General features: G+C 39.3%; 2 protein-coding genes and 1 pseudogene across 4 annotated transcripts in view; 2 read left to right on the top strand and 1 right to left on the bottom strand.

The window, feature by feature from the left end:
* Positions 1-7,969, top strand: part of LOC113096973 (chromodomain-helicase-DNA-binding protein 5) — a 30,200-nt gene extending 22,231 nt beyond the window's left edge. For all 3 annotated transcript variants that reach the window (XM_026262194.1, XM_026262192.1, XM_026262193.1), the window contains exons 30-40: positions 1,486-1,645; positions 1,729-1,808; positions 1,888-2,080; positions 2,166-2,252; positions 2,820-2,972; positions 3,119-3,227; positions 6,124-6,256; positions 6,334-6,529; positions 7,078-7,241; positions 7,353-7,479; positions 7,828-7,969. In XM_026262194.1, coding sequence (XP_026117979.1) covers positions 1,486-1,645; positions 1,729-1,808; positions 1,888-2,080; positions 2,166-2,252; positions 2,820-2,972; positions 3,119-3,227; positions 6,124-6,256; positions 6,334-6,529; positions 7,078-7,241; positions 7,353-7,479; positions 7,828-7,955 — 1,530 coding nt within the window. In that variant the 3' untranslated portion in view covers positions 7,956-7,969. The remainder of the gene's footprint in view (positions 1-1,485; positions 1,646-1,728; positions 1,809-1,887; positions 2,081-2,165; positions 2,253-2,819; positions 2,973-3,118; positions 3,228-6,123; positions 6,257-6,333; positions 6,530-7,077; positions 7,242-7,352; positions 7,480-7,827) is intronic.
* A 7,586-nt stretch (positions 7,970-15,555) lies between these two features.
* Positions 15,556-19,714, bottom strand: LOC113096971 (mediator of RNA polymerase II transcription subunit 15-like). Its single transcript, XM_026262191.1, has 3 exons — positions 19,628-19,714; positions 19,446-19,498; positions 15,556-19,371 (listed from the first exon to the last, which is right to left on the bottom strand). Exons 1-3 carry the CDS (start codon positions 19,687-19,689, stop codon positions 15,752-15,754), a joined length of 3,735 nt encoding a protein of 1,244 aa, XP_026117976.1. The 5' UTR covers positions 19,690-19,714; the 3' UTR covers positions 15,556-15,751.
* Positions 19,715-20,842: 1,128 nt separating this feature from the next.
* LOC113096970 (rho guanine nucleotide exchange factor 10-like protein) overlaps positions 20,843-23,402 on the top strand; it is a 92,163-nt pseudogene continuing 89,603 nt past the window's right edge.

The raw sequence follows: 23,402 nt of genomic DNA, 5'->3' as shown, positions 1-23,402 counted from the left end.
TCCCAAATTGTCACACAAAATAAAGAAGGCGTAACTTTCATTCTCGCTGTAGTATTGTTGTTGCCGCCCTCACCATGTTGTGGAGACGCTGTGTTTCATTGTGAAAGCAAACCTACTTTGTTTGGCCTCCCAAAAGAAGACACAACTAGAAATCAGTGGTTAAGTTGTATTTACAACACTGTTCCAGAACAGTTGAAACCGAATATTCAGATGTGGGCAATGCATTTTATGAAGGACAAGGACTGTTTGCTGGGAGAGTAGCCTAAATTGCTGGTGTTCTGACAAATAATGCTGACTCACAGCCTGTAAGTACGTTTTCATATTTAAAGAATTTGCCAATGATGATTCCAACAAGAGTTTTGAGCAGTAGCGCTTGTTGTTTATAGTTTCTCCAATCACAAATCCAGACATTGTTTTATGTTTATTCGGTGAGATGCAATGCAACGCGTAAAAAGACAGTATAAGTCATAATCTGTTAAAGCTGCAGTTGGTAAGTTTGGTAAAAATTTATTTTTTACATATTTGTAAAACCTGTCATCATGTCCTGACAGTAGAATATGAGACAGATAATCTGTGAAAAAATCAAGCTCCTCTGGCTCCTCCCAGTGGTCCTATTATCATTTGCAGAAATACACCGCTCCCGGTAATAAACAACCAATCAGAGCTGCGGTCCTTAACTTTTTTTGTGTGTTCAAAGTATACAAAATGTATATAATAAGCGAGTACACCATGAATCCATTTTCCAAACCATGTTTTTAGCTTGTCCTGAATCACTAGGGTACACCTATAATAAGTATTTATATTCGGACTATTTTAGATTGCTTCGGGAAAACCGCGGCGGAGTAACCCAGTACCTTTGTGATTCTTCATAGACATAAACAGAGAGAAGTAATTCCGGCTACGATGTCCTTCCGCAACATGCAAGCAGTTCTGTTTATTAACCGTTAGAGCGTCAAAAGTTACCGACTGCGGCTTTAATATGTCCCCACTGGATGCAACAAATGTCTCATATGTAATGTTTTATTGGTTAATCTCGTCGCACCGGGAAATGGCTTCACAGTTTGTTAAGGGGTGTACAATTTCCATCACACACTTAAGGTATTCAGCCAATCACAATGCACTGGATAGCTGGCCAATCAAAGCACAACTCGGTTTTCAGACCAATGGCTTTTCAGAATGGCGGGGCATAGAGGAGAAACAAAACTGTACACCGTATGTGTAAATTATTATTATTTTTTTTTTAAACAGCATAACACGTCATTTCACAAAATACACAAAATAATGTTATTTTTTAGCAACGTCATATGACCCCTTCAACATTCTACACCACTGTTTACTTAAATGTGTTTTTAAACCCAGATTTTTTTACTTTGAAAATTTCTAGCAACATAAAATAACACATCAAATAAATATATAATACATATTTCATACATTTATAAACAAAAACTCTATACTGAAATTTCCTCTTTGATGTTGTGTTTCTAGGTTCAGGAATTTGAGCATGTGAATGGGAAGTTTAGTACACCAGATCTGATTCCTGTAGGATTGGAGCTGAAGAAACTTACTGAAAGTGTGTCGTCGGACCCCAACACACCTGTTCCTGCCAGTCCAGTTCCGACTCAACCCAGCACACCTGTTCCTTTAGGTGTGTGTATGTTTGTGTGTGTGTACTACACAATGAAACCCTGTTTGTTTGTGGATAACTGGACTGTAACATTTTTTTTACAGAAAAGACAGAGTCAGTGTCTTGTTCTCAAGAAGACAAGGAGATTATAGAACCAGAGAGCACCAAATCGATGGACCCTGAGGTCAGGCTGAAGTCATCCAGAAATATCTCCCTTGTTTTTTATTTCTGTTTTCCTTATTAAAATCTCTCTCTTCTCACAGCAGCCAGTTATTCAAGAACCCTTCCCTGCCCCAGAGAAAACTAATGATGGAGAAGAACCAAAAAGTCCTGAAAGAAAAGGAATGGAAGAGAGTAAGAAGAATGATACCCCGTCTGTCCATTCAGAGCCATCGTCCAATCAAGCACAGCCGCCCACAAAACCTAGTGAGCAGACATCCAATCAGACACCATTAGGTGAGGGATCTTCACTATGCATATACTGATTCTGTAAAATATTTCTCTCAATATACAAAATATTAAAATATTTTGTTTATTCAAGACTGTCGTAAAGGGAAAGAAACTTCTCCAGAAAGAGGGGAAAATAAAGCCAGCCCAGCAAAAATAGATGATAAGGAGCAAAAGCCAGGTCAGTATTTTGTGGTATTTGTTTATAATACTTCCAAAAACAGCATAAAAGGGGTGGGCGAGATTCCAGATCGATTTTATTTATCTTTTTTAACAAATGGTCAGTGAAATGAGGTGCTTTACCTGAAAATGTTTTTTTTTTTTATATATGTTTTATGTTTCATTTTTATGAAACCCTGTTACCAAAGAATGTTTAAATATAAAGGATTTGTGTGATTTTTATATTTTTTTGCCATTAAAAATTAAACAGACATTCAAATTTAATAGACAGTATTCAGAAAATAGATGTGTTAAATAATAAAACAAAATTATAAAATTAAATAAATTGGTTCGTTGTTTTCCCCATGATTGAAATTAATATATATATATATATATATATTTATATGATCTTTAGATGAAATCTTTAGATGAAACACATGCAGTCAACACTAACATTTGTGTACAAATTGGAATGAGATTTCGGTCAGTTTAGTAATTCTCATAACACAAAGATTTGATCCATAAGGCTTAAAAAAATGAATTGAACACCCTTATTGTCCGCCTTTGTCAAACTATGTATTTACTGCAGCCATTCCTGATGATTTTAAATCTGAAGACCCCCCTGAGAACCAACTGAATGGAGAGAAAGACGCGAGGGACGACACGGACGAGAGCCACAGAGATGACAAGAACAGCATCAAGACTCGGTTCATGTTTAACATCGCAGATGGTGGATTCACAGGTGAGCTGTAGTCTTATTGACATCGTTCTGATTTGCTGTCTCGCTTCAATGGGCATCAACGCATGGAAACATACTGTATCAACGACAGCAGACTCACAATTCTGTGTGAATGATAGCAGAGTTACAGAGTGTTTATGTTTGTTCAGAATTACACACGCTGTGGCAAAATGAGGAACGTGCAGCTGTATCATCTGGCAAAATGTACGACATCTGGCACCGTCGCCATGACTACTGGCTGCTGGCTGGCATTGTAACGTATCCTCCTGTTCTTTCCATGCCACATTTGAGCTGTTTTATTATTCCTTTAATAATATCTCTTAACGTTTACATTTTTCTGTTGGTTTTGTTCTTTCTTTTCTTTCCTTTTGATTTTTTTTTTCTTTCAGACCTTCATGTAGTTGTGAACATAAATGAGTGTGATGTGCAAGTTTGAAAAAATGGAATTGGGATTTAGGACTGAATTATTTCATTTCATTCATACAAGTTTGGCTACTGTTCAAAAGTATGAGGTAGGTAAGATTTTTGGGGATATTTTTAAAATAAGTCTTTTATGCTCCAAGGCTGCATTTATTTGGTAAAAAAGGTAATATTACGAAATATTATTACAATGTGAAAGAACCGTTTTCTGTTCATATATTTTAAAATGTAATTTGTTCCGGTAATGACAAAACTAAATTGTCTGTAGCCTTTATTCCATTTTTTTATTGTCACATGATCCTTCAGATATCATTGTAATATTTTGATGATCAAAAACTTTTCTTAACATCAATATTAAATATTCTGTAATTAAAATTAAATAATGATAATCAATAATTAAATGTTACAAATATTCTGCCTACCATTTTGTGGAAACATTTATTCTTTGAAGCCCTTATACCATCACACCCTTATACCATCATGCCATTTTATTTACAGATATACATCTTCTATGCTCATTTCATCAGATTTATTTTCATTCAAGAAGCGGATTATCTGTTGCCCATAGGAAAGAGTTTTTGTCATGTTCTTTGCTACTTTTCAGAGCTGTTACTCTATCCAGTTTGGAAAGGGATTGCCCCCTTTCAGCTAGATTCTTCCCATGACGGTGCATCCTTGGAAAGTACTGGCTTTGAGTCAAGAGATTTTGTCAATCCCCCACTTAGGCTTTCAAAGCCATTATTTTGTTGTGTCCAAGAAGAATGGTGGTTTACATCCAATTTTGTATTTACACCGCATACATCTTGCTCTCAGAGTGAGCAAATTCAACATGCCGATGTTAAAATCCATTTTGTCTCATACCCGAACCGGAGATTGGTTTGTGACTATCAATCTAAAGGATGTGTACTTCAACATCCAGATCATCAAGAGACAAAGGAAGTTCCTCAAGTTCAATGTCAAAGGTTAAAAATACAATGTTCTTCCTAAGGACTGGCACTGGCTCCTGAATGTTCACAAAGTGTATGGATGCAGCTCTGGCCCCGTTGAATTTTGAATTACCTGGACGATTGGCTGATATTAGCTCAGTCACAGTATTAGGTGATCGCTCATCGAGCCTTGGTTCTCTGTCTTTTGAGGAGACTAGGATTTCATGTAAACCTACAGAAGAGTGTGATGCTGCCACATTAGCAAGTAACTTTTCTGGGCATGGATTTGGATTCTTGCACAATGCGGGCAAAACTGTCTCCTGCATGTGTTCAGTCATTACAGACCTGTCTGAGTCAGTTCAGGGCTTCTAGTCGACGTGGGTTTATGCTGCAAACTGATGACCTCATGACAGCAGCACGTCCCCTGTGGTTCAGTTGGGCCTGCTCCACATGAGGCCATTCCAGTGGTGGATAAAAATAAATAACATTTCACCTCACTGCCACCCATTCGATATAGTTATGACACGTAGGGGTTTTTGTGCTCTGTGGTCTTGTACCTGTTCTTGACCCCCTGTGCAGGTTGGTGAGACATGTTCTTCTTTGGGCAACAGACCATGTTTCTGTCAGTCACAACGGTTCCTGTCCCAGGTTATCTGATCCTGGGAGTGCGGCCCTACTTTTGAGGCAGGTCTTGGAGCCTGGAGAATGGAGATTACATCCTCAGGTGGTGTGCCACAAATGGTAGAGATGCTGCTGAGCAGAAGTGGACATGTTTGCTTCAAGCACGACTATGCATTGCCCACTATGGTTCTCCCTGTCTTCTCCGTTACCATTGGGAGTTAACACTCTGGCTCAGGAGTGGGCTAGGACCAGAGTTTTATGCATTCCCACCAATTTGTTTGCTCTCAGTGGTCCTGCTCAAAGTACGGGCGGATGAAGTGGAATATCCGTTGATGGTGGCCCCATTCTGGTCCACTCAGATGTGGTTCTCAGACCTGTTTAATCTACTAGCTGACACCCCTTGAGAAGTTCCCCCTCAGGCACAATCTGTGGACTCATGCTCGAGGACCTGCTGACTCATGGTCATCACCCCTGGTTTCCCATTTCATGCAAGGTTCGAGACGGCTTAGGCCTTTCTGCCCTGCACAAATTGCTTCACGGCTTGACTTTGCCTCTTAGTTGTGCACTAGACGAATGGATTCTTCTCAGGCTTTTTTTAAAGGCTCTTCATTGGAGGATATTTGTGCTGCAGCAGGATGGTACTCTTCAGACACTTTTATCAAGTTTTACAGACTTGACGTGAGGATGACTCCTGGCTCCTGGGTTTTATCAGCTTGAGGGCATTTTGTCTTCCAGCTATCTTCAGGTATGTGGAGGCCTTATGGAATATCATTCCCATAGCGATGGCTTTGCAGCATAGAGTGAACTTATGAAAGGGAAAGACTCATTTGGTTCCCTGAATAGGGAACGAGAAACCGCATCGCCGGCATTTCCCGTGCATCTCAATTTATCCAGAATCGTGCACCTTTATTTTGCACACAAACAGCTCTTAATTTTAGTTCATGTTATTCAGCTGCAACTAAATGTTTTGAAAACAGAGACACATAATAAACTGTTTGATATTTAAATGTTTTACTTTTTTTGTTCATTGTTCAGTGTTAATTTTTTTTTAAACCACATTGGAATTAAAACTGGGAATCGATAAGTGGAATCAGAATCAGAATTGGACTTGATACAACTCGAACGATACCCAAACCTAGTAAAACCTTTTCAGTATATGAAGGGAAACCTTAACCAGCTACTCACAGACATGGCTATGCCCGGTGGCAGGACATTCAGAATGACCCACGGTACGCCATCCTCAATGAGCCTTTCAAGACTGAAATGCACAAAGGGAACTACTTAGAAATGAAGAATAAATTTCTCGCCAGGCGTTTTAAGGTACAAATTATTATATGTTTTATTTTAATTAATTAAAGTGATCTTTTATATTCACACATTCTTCATTCACATTTTAGCTCCTGGAACAGGCTTTGGTAATTGAAGAGCAGCTACGGCGCGCTGCATACCTGAATATGACTCAGGATCCCAGTCACCCCGCCATGGCCCTCAACACACGTTTCGCAGAGGTGGAGTGCCTGGCTGAGTCCCACCAGCACCTCTCCAAAGAGTCACTTGCTGGTAACAAGCCAGCCAATGCTGTGCTGCACAAAGGTGATTTTCTAAAAACATAACAAACACCCTGATGCTTGGAACTGCCCCATGTTTCTTGCTGTTAACCACAGTAGCTTTATAAACCAAATGTAAGTCTATTACTGTTCACAAGTCTGGGGTTGGTAAGATTTGTTAATGTTTCTGAGACAACTGTCTTATGCTTACCAAGGCTGCATTTATTTGAACTAAATTACAAAACAATAATATTACATAATATTACAGAATAAAATAACTTTTCTATATCTGTTTTCTATTTTAAAATGTTATTTATTTCTGTGATGGCAAAACTTAATTTTCTGCAGCCATTACTCTTAAAAGATCCTTCAGAAATCATTCTTATATGCTGGTTTGCTGCTGAAGAAACATTTCTTATTATTTTAAATGTTGAAAACAGTAACATAAATGTCATTTTGTTACTTTTATTCAGCAAGGATACATTAAAATGATCAAAAGTATTAATTTCTTTCAAAAACAAAACTTACTGAACCCAAACATTTAATTTGGCATGTTTAAACTATCTGATTTTATGGTCACTGGTGTTTTTCTAGTGTTGAATCAGCTGGAGGAGCTGTTAAGCGATATGAAGGCTGATGTGACGCGGTTGCCCTCCATGCTTTCGAGGGTCCCACCTGTCTCTGCCCGGCTCCAGATGTCAGAGCGGGGCATCCTCAGCAGGCTCACCACCCGGGGCAACGAACCGCCACCTCAGCAGGTCATCATGACATGTCTTTTGCCATATGTGTAGTCCATATGAGATGAATAATAGATGAGCCTCATGTGGATGAACCTTCGTGTAAGAATGTTTTGTTTCATCTCCTCTCAGCCTTTCCCTCAGGGCTCTTTCGGCTGTTCTCAGATGTTTAATAGCAGTTTCGCCGGAGGTTTCCGTGGACCTGGGGGCACTGCGATGGTGAACTACAGCCAGATGCCCCTGGGGCCATATGTCAGCGGTTAGTGGCATAAATAAAATAAAATGAATAATTGAAATAAATTGAAATACTAAAACTGAAATAAAAATAAAAGCTATATAGAAATAAAATTCACAAGCACATAACAAAATCACTAAAAGGTCAACCAAAATTTGAAGGTAATAAAGATAAGCTAATTCAAAGTATTAATAGATTCTGTAATAGGATATATACAGTATCTAAATAATGCTAAAATAACACAAGCAGTCTTGCTTGTTTAGTCTACGGATAGCAGTGTGAGAACAAGACTTATCCACTTGAGAAAGTAAATAAATAGTATAAATAATATATGGAAATATAATGCTGCTGTTCTGTAATGTTTCTTTTTAGTGTCCTCAAATGGACCTCCGGCGCCAACCAGCCACCTTGAGAAGAAGTCCAGCGATGCTCTGCGAGATGTGGCCACCCCTGATCTGAAATCAGGCAAACCTAGCGATGTTATATGCATTGAGGACTAGCCCGCAGCTGTTCCATCCTCTTTCTATACAATACCTACAGACAAAACCATGGAGAACTCCTCCAAACGATGAATATTAAACAACAAACCTTATCAGTTGCACTTTTGTCTTTCAGAATCCGTACATGTACGCGCCTGTAAGTTTTATTCGGTAGAGTTCAGTTTCTGTTTCATTCTTTTTTTAACTTCTGCGATACGATAGTCTTGATCGATCAAGGAAAGACTAAGGACGCTTATGAAGAGGGCACCACTGTTCTGACAGTCCTCTAAGCTTAGCTTTGTTTTTATAATTATTATTTTTACATCATGGCTTGTTTTTCTTGATGGCCGTGAAGAACATTTTCATCTCTGCTAACATTGAGCCATCTGGAGAGGCAACTATTTCCTGGCCAGTTCAAGGACCGGATGTCCCACCTCTGCTTTGCTCCTGGCTCTGCTCATGGATTGTGTATTGTTGCTACCCCTGCAGGTTATTGCTGTGTACTGCACCTAAACACAGAATAGTGCAATGACTGTCATTTTCTCTGGAAAACTTCAGATCATTTTTCAGTTTGTCAGCACTAATATTTGATATTTGAATTGTACTGGATTGTTTTTAGTTTACATTCCCCTTTAAAAAGAAAAAGAGTGTTGTCCATGAAGGGTTAAAGGTGCTTTCAGTATTCTGAGACACATAAAACAGTTTACAATTAAAATCGACAGTAGCCTAAGAAAAAGCTTATTTACATAGAGTTGGGCTGCTTCTTGCTAGATCACATGACATACTAAATAATATTAACTATATGAAAATGACGGATTGCACCTTTAAATGACAGAGCAGTATTAAATCAATAGTATGTTAATATTAAATCAAACATAATCTCTATTCACATCATCTGACAAGCTATTGAATAAATACCACAACAACAAAAAATATCCCTTGGTTTGTAAAAAAAACTGAAAAAAAGGCATTGATAGTAATTCAGTAATTCAAGGAAATTAATGGAGCAAATGCTTCCCTCAATTTCATATGTCTGGAAATTTTTGGTAAAGTATAAAGCAGTCTCATAATTTATATATTCAGTTGTTTTATGTAAATTCGATTTAATTTAAATTAATAAATAAGTCATGTAGGTGCATCAACACAATACAAATTTCACATTTTCTGGTCCAGTGCATTTATGTTTGATTTTACAAAGTGAGGGACAAGCTGAAATTATATCATTTATTATTTTATATTCATGCTATCAACAGCATGTCTGGAATATTTCTGGAACAAAGAAAATTCTGGTCCACAGGGATATTTGTGCATCGTTTCTACCATGTTCCTCACATTCAGTTGCTTTTGATTTGTAAACTTCTCCACATCTTGTATTATTATTATCACGTCCTTTTATTGTCAGATGCATTTTGCTTGACATTTTGTGAATTGCTGAAAACTTGGACCCTAAGTGCATCGGATTTATTAAGCCAAGCTTATGGTTAGTATTGACATGATTGTTCTGGTGCCATAAGTTGTGTGGATATGGATTGTTTTTGTTTCAATTTGAAATGATATGCCTTGTGTAACTGTGTTTTTAAGCAGCGCACTTTAAATGGAGACCTGATGTTACCATAGAGACGGCATCTCCTATGGGCCATTTCAAACGCAGTAGAAACCTCTTTCAATAACTTGTATACTCAGTTTCAGTCTGTGGTATTAGTCATGTTTATTAATGTAAATGAAGTATTTTGTTTGTTTCCTGCATCTCAGCAGCAATGTAAATGGCACTTAAGTGTCATGGCTGACCGTAAACGTGATCGTAGCTTCTTTTGCAGTAGTTTTAACTTGAGGGGTTTAAAATGATCATTTTTGTGTAAACTTTGAATGTGGGGGGGTGGGGAATGCAGTTAAATGTTCACACGCACACTTGCGCTAGAGAAACCTCAATTGACTTCAATGAAACACAGAGACAGCCTCAAGAGTCAAGGGACCTTAAACCCAAGGTTATAAAGAAAGCCAGCAGCATAAAATGTGTTGTGAAATGAAGTTTTGTTTAAATCCTGTGTGATGAGTTTACACCATTTCATTTGTACTTTTTAATCACAAGATTGATATTATGCTCCATTTAAATGCAATCAAACTGAAGCCAAAATGAATGTATTTAGTATTTAAAAAGCTTCAGTCTAATATTAGAAAGTCTTTTCATTCGAGTACAAACTAGGCTTCAAAAGCTACCAAAAGGCCCTGGTTAAGATAACTTTATTGCAATGAACACAACATGTTAAGATGTCTTCAGATTACTTAGGACCAGAGGGATATTTGTCCTGGTTTTTAAACAGCTATGAGAAACAGTAAACAGTTATTTTGCAAGATAAGAACGTAGGAAAACTTAAGTGAACTACCATCATTTCACTTTGTACTCCGTGTATTGCCTAATGTGTTTTAATAAATCCTCTACAATGTGCCCACCCCCTTGTTAAACACTTGTTAAATACACTTTGCTTTATGGAAAAAACTAAAGGACAGAAACAACTAATTAAAATTACAGTAGTACCCTCCATGTTCAGCAAATAAAATAAAAGAATAAAAACCTTAGCAAACCTAATACGAAATAAGGAGACACATTTGCCAGCAGGAGAAAGCATAACTGCGAACTTGGATCATGTGTATATTTATAACTAATCACATTACAAACCTGATGTCATTGAATTTCAGTCAGTTGTGCGACACACAGTCGCAGTTAATGGAATGGATAACATAGGAATGAATGAGAAGTGCCATAAGCTGAATCCGCACCTGAAGCAAAAACTCAGTGACTTCTCTTATAAAATGTTTTTTTTTTTTTTCATGGGAAACTCTAAAAATGGTTCAAACCAAAAGTATTGCTTTGTGTAAAACATGTTAAAGATAGACTGTCGATTCATTAAATTATACTGTAAGCCGTTTCCTCTAAAAAGCTATTTATTCAGCATAGAGAAGCCTCTCCTTCATTGACATCCATTTAAAAAAAGCCTCTGGTCTCCTTTCTTCATGTACTGCCAGACCGGAAGCGTTAGCTTGAGCCATTAACTATAACAAAATACAATCCTGCCTACTCTAAATCATACCAAACTGCAGTGGAAACACAAACTGAGCCGAGCCGAACCATGCAGTAGAAAATCACCAATATTTTTTTCAATGACTTGAATACACCTCCTCTATAATCAATAGATTTCTATGGTACCGGAGAGGTGACATGGTCAGTTCACTTAGTTTTATCGTGGCCACAACATAATAACTAGTGGGAATGTGATAATATGTCATGGCCATGAGACCATTTTGTCGAGGTAACCACATCCTTATGTCGTGACCTCGAGATTCTATGTTGAGGGAGTGCGAAATCCATTTCTCGTGGCCACGACTTCTTTATTGTTGCCATGTGTTTAATGCATAAACAAACCTGCGTGACCATAGCAACCTGGGATTATCAGAGATGGATTCATTAATATTTAATTTTGAATTAAGAAATTATTATATTATTATAAAAATTATTACATTATTATTTATTATATTAACCATAGGCTTTGACTACCGGACTGTATTACGTGCGATAGTCAGAAATCAATTGAAGTTTTGAAGTCATGAATAAATGCTACATTAAGTGCATAATATAAAATAGGCCTACAAGAAAAAATAAATAATAATCCATCCTAGTCTTGTAAGTCCATTAACTAATATTCTTCTTCTTATTATTATTATTAGCCTATTATTATTGGTTATATTTTATATGTTTATATTCATTTTTTTTCCATTCAATTTGAGCTCTTAACGTTCTGAATACTTTTGTAAATAATAGCCTACTGTAAATGCTCGACATGCCAATAAAGCTTTGATTATGCTGACTGGAATTTTAGCTGGAAGTTTAAATTTAACATATATTTCATTTTATTTCGGATAATTAATAGACCGTGATTATAAATACTATAGTGTTTAGTCGAGGAATTAATCAGTGTTGTTCAGAAAACTGTCTAATGGCTTGAGATAACCATAGGTACCAGAGCTTGGAACCACCTTGCACAAGTCTACCTTTCTGGGGTTTGATAATTGGCTGTTGGGCACTGGACTAGAAGCTGGTCTGCATTGGTTGCTGGCTACTAGACACCACAGACTCACTACTAGTCTGCACAAGAGTTTGGGAACCGAGCTGAGCTGGCTGGGGTACAGGCTCACTATTCATACTTGTACCCAATGAAGTTGCCACAGAACCAGAAACCAGACTGCCACTACCAGCTAATGATATCAGAGAACCTTGAAGTTCATTTCTAGCACTGTAGTCAGAACCAAACATATGAACACTTGTCACTGGACCAGAGCCAAAAAAGACTTTGAAGGGCTATAGTCAATTATTAATTATGACCACATATTTGAGAATCCGTTGACCAAGCATGACATGAGTTGTGGTCTCCCTGGCACACGTTAATTAAGATGATATTGTATCAGATTAAATACTCTTGTCACGGATTGGTTACATGCTTTTTCAAACCATCCTCTGCTCCGCTGTGATTTGTCAGATATGGTGGAGATTGGAGAAAACAAGTCTGACAACCAGATAATGCTAATGTGCATTGTATTGAAAGATTCAAGTAATGATCCGTTTTTTGGCACAATTTCACAAAAGCTTCAGAAAACCTTGGTTTCCCATCACTACTGTTTAGTATTTGATAAGAAAGGAAGCAAACAAAAATGAAACAAATATTTAAATTTAACATCATACCTTATCCACCCTCAGCAACACCACTAGACTAAACCATAAATAGAGGAACTTTACACTCTGTTTTTGCTTAATGGGCTATATTCATACTTACATTTCTGTGTAAACGTTAAATAAATCTATATGTACATACTTCTCAATTAGTATTTGTTATACTTAATTGAATGCAAGAATTTGCCTAAGAAATTAGGCACTGAAATGTTACATACCATCTACACAAAAATATGTAATGCATGTTTTAATAATTATGATAATAATTAATAATAATTTGTATTATTATGTTTGTTTTAAAGACCTGTGTTTTAATTAAAATTAAAACCTTTTAGTTTTGGGGGGGGGGGGGGGGTCATTCTCAAATGTTAACAGAATCGTGGTAAAAATGGCAAATTGAAATATTTCAAAATGTATATTTTAAAATGATATAACTTAAAAATGTTTTTCCAACAATGATGAGTGTTTTATGTAGTTATGTAGTATATATGAATATCTTATATAGATATATCTAATTCTGCTGTGTATTGCAGAGTTTGCAGAATGCTGATTGGTCACCCACTTAGCTAATACACTTTGTTCTACCTTTGGCCAGCTTGGAGATGCTGTAATCCCTGTTGCTTTTTCTGTCTTTCTCTCTCCCTCCCTCCTCTCTTGTTCAGGTTTGCCATTTTCTGCTTTTCCCTTTAGCCTTCTAGACCCTGCCTCTTGGTCATCTAGCTTGACTTTAATTGGACGACAAGTCTGCCAGCAGCACAGGCATTGGTTGAGCTTAAAAGCCATAATGCATGTTCAGAAGGGCTGTAACTGTCCAAAAGCAGGAGAGGGAAAGAACAAGAGAAAAGAAGGGAGTGACAGAAGCTGGGGGAAGAGGGGGGATCATTCAGCTGAGAGCAAAGAGGAGTGGAGCTGTTAGTGCAGGGAACTTGCTGCCTGGGGGAAAGTAAACAGTACAGGGTTTTGCTGCCCTCCCAGAGCCCTCAGTCCGGCAGCAGTGAATAAATGGAGGATGAGGATCTGTTCTCACAGACAGTAACAACCCCCCCCCCCCCCTCCCACCCCCAAAAATACAATTCTGTAATTTCTACTCACCCTCATGTCATTCCAGACACTGTTTGACTTTCAGTGGAACACAAAAGATGATATTGTAATACTTTTCAAATGGTTTTGTCTATACAATGGAAGTGCTGTACTGAGGCATTTTTCATTATCCACTTTTTCTCTGGGTCAGATGAATGAAAGCAATACAGGTCGGAAATGATATGAGGGTGATTCCATGAATTTTGGGGTGACCTATCGCTTTAACCCAGTGCTAACCAGCAGAACTTCTGATACAGATGCAAACGCTAACTGGGAATTGTCTAATATTTTCAAACTCCATGTACAGTACATCCATACAGTATATCTCATTTAGAGAGAAATTAGAGTAGCTTTTTATGGACTATTTCCAACATAAGATTCATAATCACACTCTTTTTATAGTACTGAGGGGCCTCACATCCAAGGCACTACTAATCTGCATCTATCTGCCACTCAGCTTTCACGGACTTCCTTTTAAATTTCCAAAACTAGATGATTAAAAAATGGGTTCTGTTTCCCTCAGTTTTTCACAAGACAGTTCAGCATCATTAGCAGTCTATGCAAGTCTGAGAGAGAGCTGCAGGACAAATGCATTCTGTCAGTGGTCTCTCCAAACCAAAGGGGGATGACAGAGGCATATGTAAAATTGCAGGGGCCTCCTAGCAGAAGTGATACTGGGTGGAAGAAGCTCCATCTTAGAATTTGAAGATTCCCCATCTGCGGTTCCCACATTTTCATTTTGCAACTTTTAAAGCTTTAAAATTAGTATTCATTTTACATATTAAACCTAGTGTATGAAATAGCAAATGAAAATGTCTCCAATATTTCATCCATTTCTAATAGCAATGTATGACATGACCGTCTTAACCAAGAAGATTCACAGGAAATTGACATCATGACAATGCTGATGGTACACAGGTATGTGCACGGTCTCCCTCTGTTTAGACTTTTTATGAAGCAGGAAGCAAACTGATTTGCTTGTGGAGTAATGCAGTATTGTGATTGGAATTTAAAAAGTATGTCATGTCATAAATTGCTATTAGAAATGGATGAAATATTGGAGACAGACGGTCCTTTCTCTTCAGCTGTGCTTGGTCCTGTACAATCATCTCCTCATGGACAGTGAGGTCATCTACCAAAAGGCAATATCAGCAGACATGTCACTGCATGGAATTGTGCCAACAAAGGAAACAATTGTGAGGTCTTTAAACTGCAAAATGTGGGATGAAGTATCTTGTCTTTAGCAAATGATACAATTTAATAATTTCTATTTCAGTAATTTTTACACCCCTTGTTTACCTGGGAAATCATTTGGTATTGTGAATTATTAAACTACATGTTGAGGAACTCTTACCATTTCAAGGCAAGTGCTTAATATACTTAAAGAGCTTAACATTTCGGCATATACCTTCTTAAAAGTTAAGGCCAGGTTTTGCAGACAGGGATTCGATTAAACCAGGACTAAATCGTCCCCTTGGAATTATAAGGTTCTATCTGAATTCAGAGTAGTTTTGAGATTGAGCTTCAAAGTTTGTGTTCCATTCGACTGTGTAGTTAGAACCATTTTTTTTTTTTTCTAAAGTCCCATAAATGTACACACAAAAATAGTAAATACGTTGACACCGAATTTGGGAATAACTCAATTTTAATTTTAGGCTTAAGCCTCTCCTGTGAAACCAGGGGATTAAATTAGGTTCAATGGAACGTTTAGATCAGCCATCTTAAACTCAACTACTAGAGGTACAAGGTCCTCATTTTTTTCCCACCCATTTTCTTTAAGACTTTAAAAAGTCTTAACTTAAGACCCACCACAAACACTTGCTAAATTACATTTTATTGAGATTTTCAAAAACAGGCATTCAAAACCAGAAAACTTCAAGCAAGTAAACAGCTATGATTTCACTTGTTGGAACAACCAGACTCTGTTTTGGGATGAATGCTGGCTACTTTTAGCTGTTCCAGGAGCATTCTGGTTTGTTACAGGCAAGTTCTGGTTGCATGGACTGATACCGACTCATAGCTTGAAATGGTGACTACTGGGCTGCTCCAAGGCTTGGGAACTGGATACAGATTTGTAACTTGACTGCCCAGGCACAGATGTTTGGAACCCAGGCTGTGATACGGTCTTGTAACTTGACTGTACCTGGGGCTTGTACTGAGATTGCACTGGAATGCCTGGGGATAAGTAGCCAGACTGCGCTAGTGACTGGCGGCTAGGCAGCATTTGAGGCTGGGAACTGGACTGCCAAGGCATAGAGGAGACAAGGTATCCAGACTGAGAGACAGTCTCAGAACTGGACAGTGCCTGGTATCGGGATTGTGCTGGCAAAACTGTGGAATAGTAGCCAGACTGAGCTAGTGACTGGTGGCTAGGCAACAACTGAGGCTGGTAGGTGGATGGTTCTAGATTGCTTGAGGGTTTGTATACATCTTGCCTAGGCATGGCCAGAAGCTGGTAGCCAGGCTGTTGCAATTGCCTCGGAGGTCCAGATTGCGGTCCACTGAGCTGTGATTCAGAACCATAACTGGGTAGTCTGTGCTTAGCAAGAGGCTGTTGGCTTGGAATAACTGGAGGCTGGTAGCTAGACTGTTCAGGCAGTTGTGCTAGTCTGAAAGTGGACTGCAGTGGTCCAGGAGGGATATGGCTGTTGGGTGACTCCAACAAATGGGTGTCCTGCTCAGGCTTCACTGGGGCCTGGTGAATAGGTTGTTTAACATATTTGATGTGCTGAAGTAAGGATTGAGATGCTGGTCTTGATGGAGGTTGATATTCAGTCGATCCTGGTTGGGCTGCATGCTGGCAACTTGGCTGCAATACATACTCCTGGCATAAATAAAGTTTGGAGCCAACTTGATAAAGTTGGCCCCCTTGGGCCTGCAGTGGCATCCAATCAGTTTCTCCACTGTGCTGGACTACAGACTTGCATCTGGAATGTGCTGGTTGTTGGACACTGGGCTGAACCAAAGATGGGTGGCTGGCTTGTGTTGGTTGCTGGACAGCAGGCTGGGCCACTGACTGAAAGTTGGCTTGTGCTGGTTGCTGGACAGCAGGCTGGGCCACTGACTGAAAGTTGGCTTGTGCTGGTTGTTGGCTACTGGACTGAACTACGGAGCTATAATTTGGTTTCTGGAGTGGCCTGGTACCAGAAAAAAGCTTGGAACCAAATTGAAGCCTACCTTTTTGGGGCTTGAATAGAGTCACCCTACTGGGTTGTGCCACAAACATAAAGCTGCCTTGTGCTAGTTGTGGTTCACTGGACTGAACCGATTGGCTGGTCTGAACTAGTTGCTGGCTGGAGCTTTGGCCAACAGACTGGTCACTGCCTTGCATTGGTTGTTGGCTGTTGGGCTGGGACACTGACAAGTCAATGGCTTGAGTGATTTGTGGTCTGCTGAGAAGAGCCACAGATTGGTAGCCGGCTTCTGCTAGTTGGCTACTGGGCTGGGTAATAGACTGAGATCCGGCCTGTTCTAGTTGCTGGCTGCTGGGTGGAACCACAGGCAGGTCAGTGGCTTGTACTGATTGGACACTGGCCTGAGCAACAGATGGGTAGCTGGCTTGTGCTAGTTGGGTGCTGAGCTGGTCAACAGATGGAGAGCTGGACTTTTCTATTAGTTGGCTGCTTGGCTGAACCACAGGCAGATCAGTGTCTTGTGCTGGTTGTTGGACAGCAGGCTGAACTACTTTCTGGTAGCTGGCTTGTGCTGTTCTTTGGCTACTTGACTGAACTACAGCGCTAGAACTTGGATTCTGGAGTGGCCTGGTACCAGAAAAGAGCTTAGAAACAAATTGAAGCCTACCTTTTTGAGGCTCTGCCTCAGACATATAGCTGCCTTGTGCTGGTTGCATTCCATTAGACTGGGCAACAGAATGGCTTGCCTGAACTTGTTGGCTGCTGAGCTGAACCACAGGCACGTCAGTGGCTTGTGAGAATTGCTGGCTGCTGGCCTGGGCCACAGATTGGAATTTGGCTTGTGTTTGTTGGATACTGGGCTGTGCCATAGACATATAGCTCCCCTGTGCTGGTTGCATTCCACTGGACTGGGCAACAGAATTAATAGACTGAACTTGTTGGCTGCTGAGCCGAACCACAGGCAGATAAGTGGCTTGTTCTGGTTGGACACTGGGCTGAAACACAGACAGGTAGCTGGGTTGTGCTAGTTGGGTGCTATGCTGGGCAACAGACTGAGAGCTGGCCTGTTCTAAGAGTTGGCTGCTGGGCTGAACCACAGGCGATTCAGTGGATTGTGCTGATTGTTGGACAGCAGGCTGGACTACTGACTGGTAGCTTGCTTGTGCGGTTGGTTGGCTACTTGACTGAACTACAGAGCTTGGATTCTGGAGTGGCCTGGTACCAGAAAAGAGTTTAGAAGCAAATTGAAGCCTACCTTTTGGGGGCTTGAAAAGAGTCAGGCTACTGGGCTGTGCCTCAGACATATATCTGCTCTGTTCTGGATGCATTCCATTGGACTGGGCATCAGAATGGCTGGCCTGAACCTGTTGGCTGCTAAGCCGAACCACAGGCAGATAAGTGGCTTGTACTGGTTGGACACTGGGCCGAGCCACAGATGGGTAGCTGGCTAGTGCTGGTTGTTGAGCAGCAGGCTGGGCCACTGAATGGTAGCTGGCTTGTGCTAGGTGGCTGCTTGGCCAGGCCACAAACTGAGAGCTGGCCTGTTCTTGTAGTTGTTGGCTACTGGGCTGAACCAAAGGCAGGTTAGTAGCTTGTGAAAGTTGCTGGCTACTGGCTTGGGCCACAGACTGAAAGCTGGTTTGTGCCAGTTGTTCACGGCTAGTCTGGATGATCTGTGCTCGTTGTTGGCTGCTTGGTTGAACTACCGGTTTAAAGCTAGTTTGTACTGGTTTCTGGCCACAGTATTGGCCAAAGCTTGGATCCTGAACTGGCTTGGAACCTGAAAAAAGCTTAGAACTAGTTAGCCAAACTCTAGCTTTCTGAGGCTTAAGGGGTAATCTATTTGACTGCCTTGCAGAATGGGAGCTGGCCTGTGCCATTTGTTGGCCACTGGTTTGGGTTAACTGCAGGGTGCTAGACTGGGCCATGGATCCAGAGCTGGCTTGTGCTGGTTGCGGACCATTGGACTGGGAGATTGTCTGCACTAGCGGTTGACTGCCAGGCTCTGCCACAGAGTCATTGCTGGGCTGCAGAGGAACTTGGGGAGTTAGCTGCTCTGGCTTAAAAACAGAATCACTACGTCGCTGCAATGGCATCAAGACCATGGAAGCAACAATAGCATCAGAGCCTTGAAGATTAACTGACCGACTTAAACCATACCCTGACATGCCCATACCTGCTGCACTACTCACAAGACTACTTCCAACTGAAGCAAATTGAAAGCCCTGAAGCTGGCTACTATGGTCTAAACCAGAACTTCCACTTGTCACGGGACCACCTGAAGAGCCAGTCTGAGAATTGTAGCTTTCAGAACCATAGCCTCCCTTAACTGCAGCACGATAAATTATATTCCTAGAACGCCGAGGCCTGATTGGTCCAGAAACATCTCCTGGGCCATACCATGTATAAACACTTCTTGGTTTAACATCATCCTGCATGGGTCGACCATCTTTTGGGATATCAGGGTTTCCTCCATTGCTGACAGAACTATAGTCATCAACTGCAATAAAAAGACAAGAGGCATCACAATTACATAGTTGAAAAACTTAATACTTAAAATTTAAAAAAACTTACCAATTCCAATGCTGTCATGAACACCAAGGCTTAAAAATACCACCAAAGACAAACTGTAAGAAACTTAATTTTAGTAACTTGAAACCCCACCTTCACAAAAAAATAAAATAAAAAAATAACTACAGTAAACTGGTTTGAGTACACCTTTGAAAAATTAAGTTGCAAAATTAAACTAAGCATACCTTAAAAATCTCATAACAGTAGAATCCATATGAAAATCTACAATCAAATACCCTGAGCACATCAACTAAAATAAGAATCTTTTCACAGCCAAGGAGCTTTATAATTAAACCCTTAATTGTATTTTTATATTGCCTGCCTCTACGGCTCACCAATCACCAATCACAGTTTACTAGATTAGTTCAGACCAATCAGTTGTCACAGCAACCTCTAATGGCTTATTATTAGTTTCAAGTGTCACAAGCTAGCTGTGTCCCAAACTGAAGCTTTTCCCCTGTTAACCTGGGGCCTGTTCTTCGTACGTCGCTAACTCATTTAGCTGGATTTGATTGTTGATGATTTGGCGTGATCTTGGATCGTTTGGTTCTTCGAAGCTCATCCCGGAGCTGCTGTCATAGCAACAGGTCCGTCAGCTGAGGTTTATTTCATGTAAACAAAAACACTTGACTTGCATCTGCAGCAAAAAGAAATGCACATACTGTAGCTCAAAGCTGTCTTATGTTTGTTCTACTGGAAAACTCTTTCACTTAACATCCTGGAGCTGGTCTAGTTAAGTCTGCAAGCTAGCTTTTTTGATGCCATTCCACACACTTTTACATGGAATGACTGCAGTTAAATGGATGTACATCATGCTTTCCAAGTTACAGACATAATTTATATTTTGTACATGGCATGCTTGCTTTGCTGCACTTGACATTTTAAGTATAAGTTGGTGAGAAATGATATAATTATGTGTGATGATTTGCCATTGGAGGCATTAGATGATGACCCTTAAAAGCACATTTAAGGCCTGGATTAGACTGTTGGGATTGAATACTGAAATGCATTTCAATAACCAGAATTGCTGTAACATTTTTAAACATAACAATATCATTCCATGAACTGATAACGCATTATTATTTCCGACAATGAACCCTTTTCGTGTACTACAGCTCATAGATATTTAAGTTTATTGTTGCAGTTAAATGAAGCTGACATAACAAGCACCACTGGGTTGACAGGCATGATATACTAGCTTTTATATAACATATTATAAACATTAATTTCAGTTTAATTTAATCATACAAAGATAAAATAAATCCTATTGAGTTGGATATTTGATTCTCTACCATGAATACTCTACCCCATTTTCATCTCATTTCCATTTTCTACGCGAAACACTGTCATACTCGGAACGTAACACAAGTGCTTTTTGTGATACTCACTATGTGGGGCTAATGGAATTTGGACCTCTTCCCGTTCTCTCCTACCATGCACCACCCAATCTTAGGCTTGAACTTATATTAGTACGAACATACCCTTGAGAGGTCAGCAATAACATGACTCTATTTTTGGGGAATGTTCCAGAGAGCAAGCATCCACAGTTTCTGCTGCACCAGAGAACTTAAATGAAAAGGAAGACCAGACTTGCACTGAGGTGAAGACTGAGATTGAAACTTGGACTATTAAAACAAACGCCGGAACAGAAGATATCAGACACAGCCCAGCAGAAAATGCTGAAGGTAAGAGATGAAACAACAAATGCATCACAGCTGTTTAACTACTTAAAGTAATACTTGAATATATTTAAAAATGAGTGAGACTGTTGACTTAATTTGTTCACAATGGCAATCGTTTCCTCAGTACAAAGCCCCAAAAGTAACATTCGTGTGTGCATTGGTGATGGGAATTCCATCTCTTTTTAGGGAACTGGATCATTTGGTTCAGCTCTTTCAGCTCTCAAACGACTATTAATTTAGTAACTCTTCTGAATTTAGTAGCCTAATGAATTTAGTAATGTTACTATTATGTTTAGTAATGTTCTAGGATTTTATCCATGGGGGGCTGAGACGAATTAGATAAAAAAAGAAAGACTTTTCTATTGCTTGTGAAAACTGTATTATTGTATAAAGTTAACATAAATATCCATTAAAGCTACTTAAGTTACTTAGTTAAGAGCATTGAGTGATTCTCTATTTTTCTATTGTTTTATTAACATTATTAACATAAGAAATGCACATCGAGTATTTTATTAACTGTTTACGTTCACTTAAGCTGTTACTGACCGTTTTTACATCAGTACTCATCAAAACAGCCACTCTGACATAATTGTGTACATATTTGCTCAATACGTGAAAGAGAACTTGATTTGATTGGTGTCTGAGAGATGTCTTGGTTGTTGTGTGTGCGCACATGCACAGAGTTGATCTATGACAGTGGTTAGCTACACGTTTAAATAATGTCAGCTTTCTGTTGTTTGACCAGCCTTTAGTTCAGTGTTTTTCCTTGGAATGCAACTCCAGTTTGCTCAATTGGAAACAGAGCTTTCGTAATTTTAACAAGAAATCGTTCTCGATAAATGATCTTTTAAAAGAAAATTAGTGCTGCATGCAAAATTTTTGTTGGCATGTTTTGATTGATGCTGTTTGGAGCACTACAGTTTGGGAATACAGGGTAAAGCCGATCGCATAAGTAGCACAAAAACAGCACAAAACATACAAGATGAAATGATATGACCATATGTCTGTGTGTTTGATTGGATAAACACTGCAGCTTTTGGGAAGCAGCTCTCTGATCATAAAATCCTATAAATAATTCAAGCAAAGAGCAACAGTTTTGTTTTTGATGCTCTGTTCTCTATTTTCTGTCAAGGTAGTGTTTTCAAAAGTTTCATAGCCATCTTCCTTTGCTTTTATATAGTGAACACACCCAAAATAATGCACCCACAGACCTTAAGCCTTTTTATTATTATTATTATTATTATTATTATTTAATTTAATAAATAAAAACAATTCCCAGGTGAGGCCTCTGCTGAGTCAGAACACCAGACAGCTGGTCCGGAGGTGATCTATGATGATGTACCCTGTGATGATCTGTCTTCCGGAGAAGGTCTGTCATAGATTGTCATTTTAGCATATAATATTCAGATTTCTCCCCTTTGTCATATTTAAAACTTTTGGAAACTATTTACTATACTCTTTTATAATTAATATTTCTACTTACTGAATATATTTTAGACATGTACTTTTTACTCATGAGCAATCTAAACAAAAATTGAAAATTTTCCTGCAACCTTTCGGTCATGCAAACTTCATCAGGCACTGCAATTTAGCACATTGTGGGTTCATCTATTTTTGTTAGATTATGCTCTTCAGATTTCCTACGCACCTGCCTGTATGATTTAGTAGATGTTGCAGTGGCATAACTGATTGTGAAAATGGTTTATATCAGTTTTTAATTTTAATGTAGACAGTGAATAAATATAGTGTAATTTAGAGCAAACTTAACGTTAATTTAATGCTTTGTGTGTCAGCTGACTTGATCTATGAAGACTTTCAGAAAGAGGAGGGCTTGCAAGGGCTCAATAATGGCTCGAGCTCAAGTGAGTTCGAAAGCTATGACGATGAGCAGTCCGTTTCTGAGAGGTCTCCAAGTCTCCAAGCCGCAGCAAGGTGCGTGTGTGTGTGTGTGTGTGTGTGTGTGTTAATTCAAGACTCCCCACGACTGCAATAATTACATCCTGACAGGCATCTGATTTATCTTCCCACACATTTCCATATTCTTCATAATGATAAACTACAAATGTTCATAAAAAGATTTAAACCCTCCAAGGTTGCAGGCTGATTGACTGGTACGTGGTTCTATAATTAATTTTAGATGCGGGTTATACTCTGTGAAGGGTTGCAGTGTGCTTTTCTGCCACTAGAGTGCAGTGTTGGCCAACACTTGCCTAATCGCTACTAATGCCAGGCCTAACTGACACATTTTCCAACTGCTCTGTATTGCTTCGAATTTAAA

Source organism: Carassius auratus, unplaced genomic scaffold (assembly GCF_003368295.1).
Source record: "Carassius auratus strain Wakin unplaced genomic scaffold, ASM336829v1 scaf_tig00216055, whole genome shotgun sequence".
NCBI classification, from domain to species: domain Eukaryota; kingdom Metazoa; phylum Chordata; class Actinopteri; order Cypriniformes; family Cyprinidae; genus Carassius; species Carassius auratus.
The sequence above is the reverse complement of the archived record's forward strand: the minus strand, read 5'-3'. Positions and strand labels throughout refer to the sequence as shown.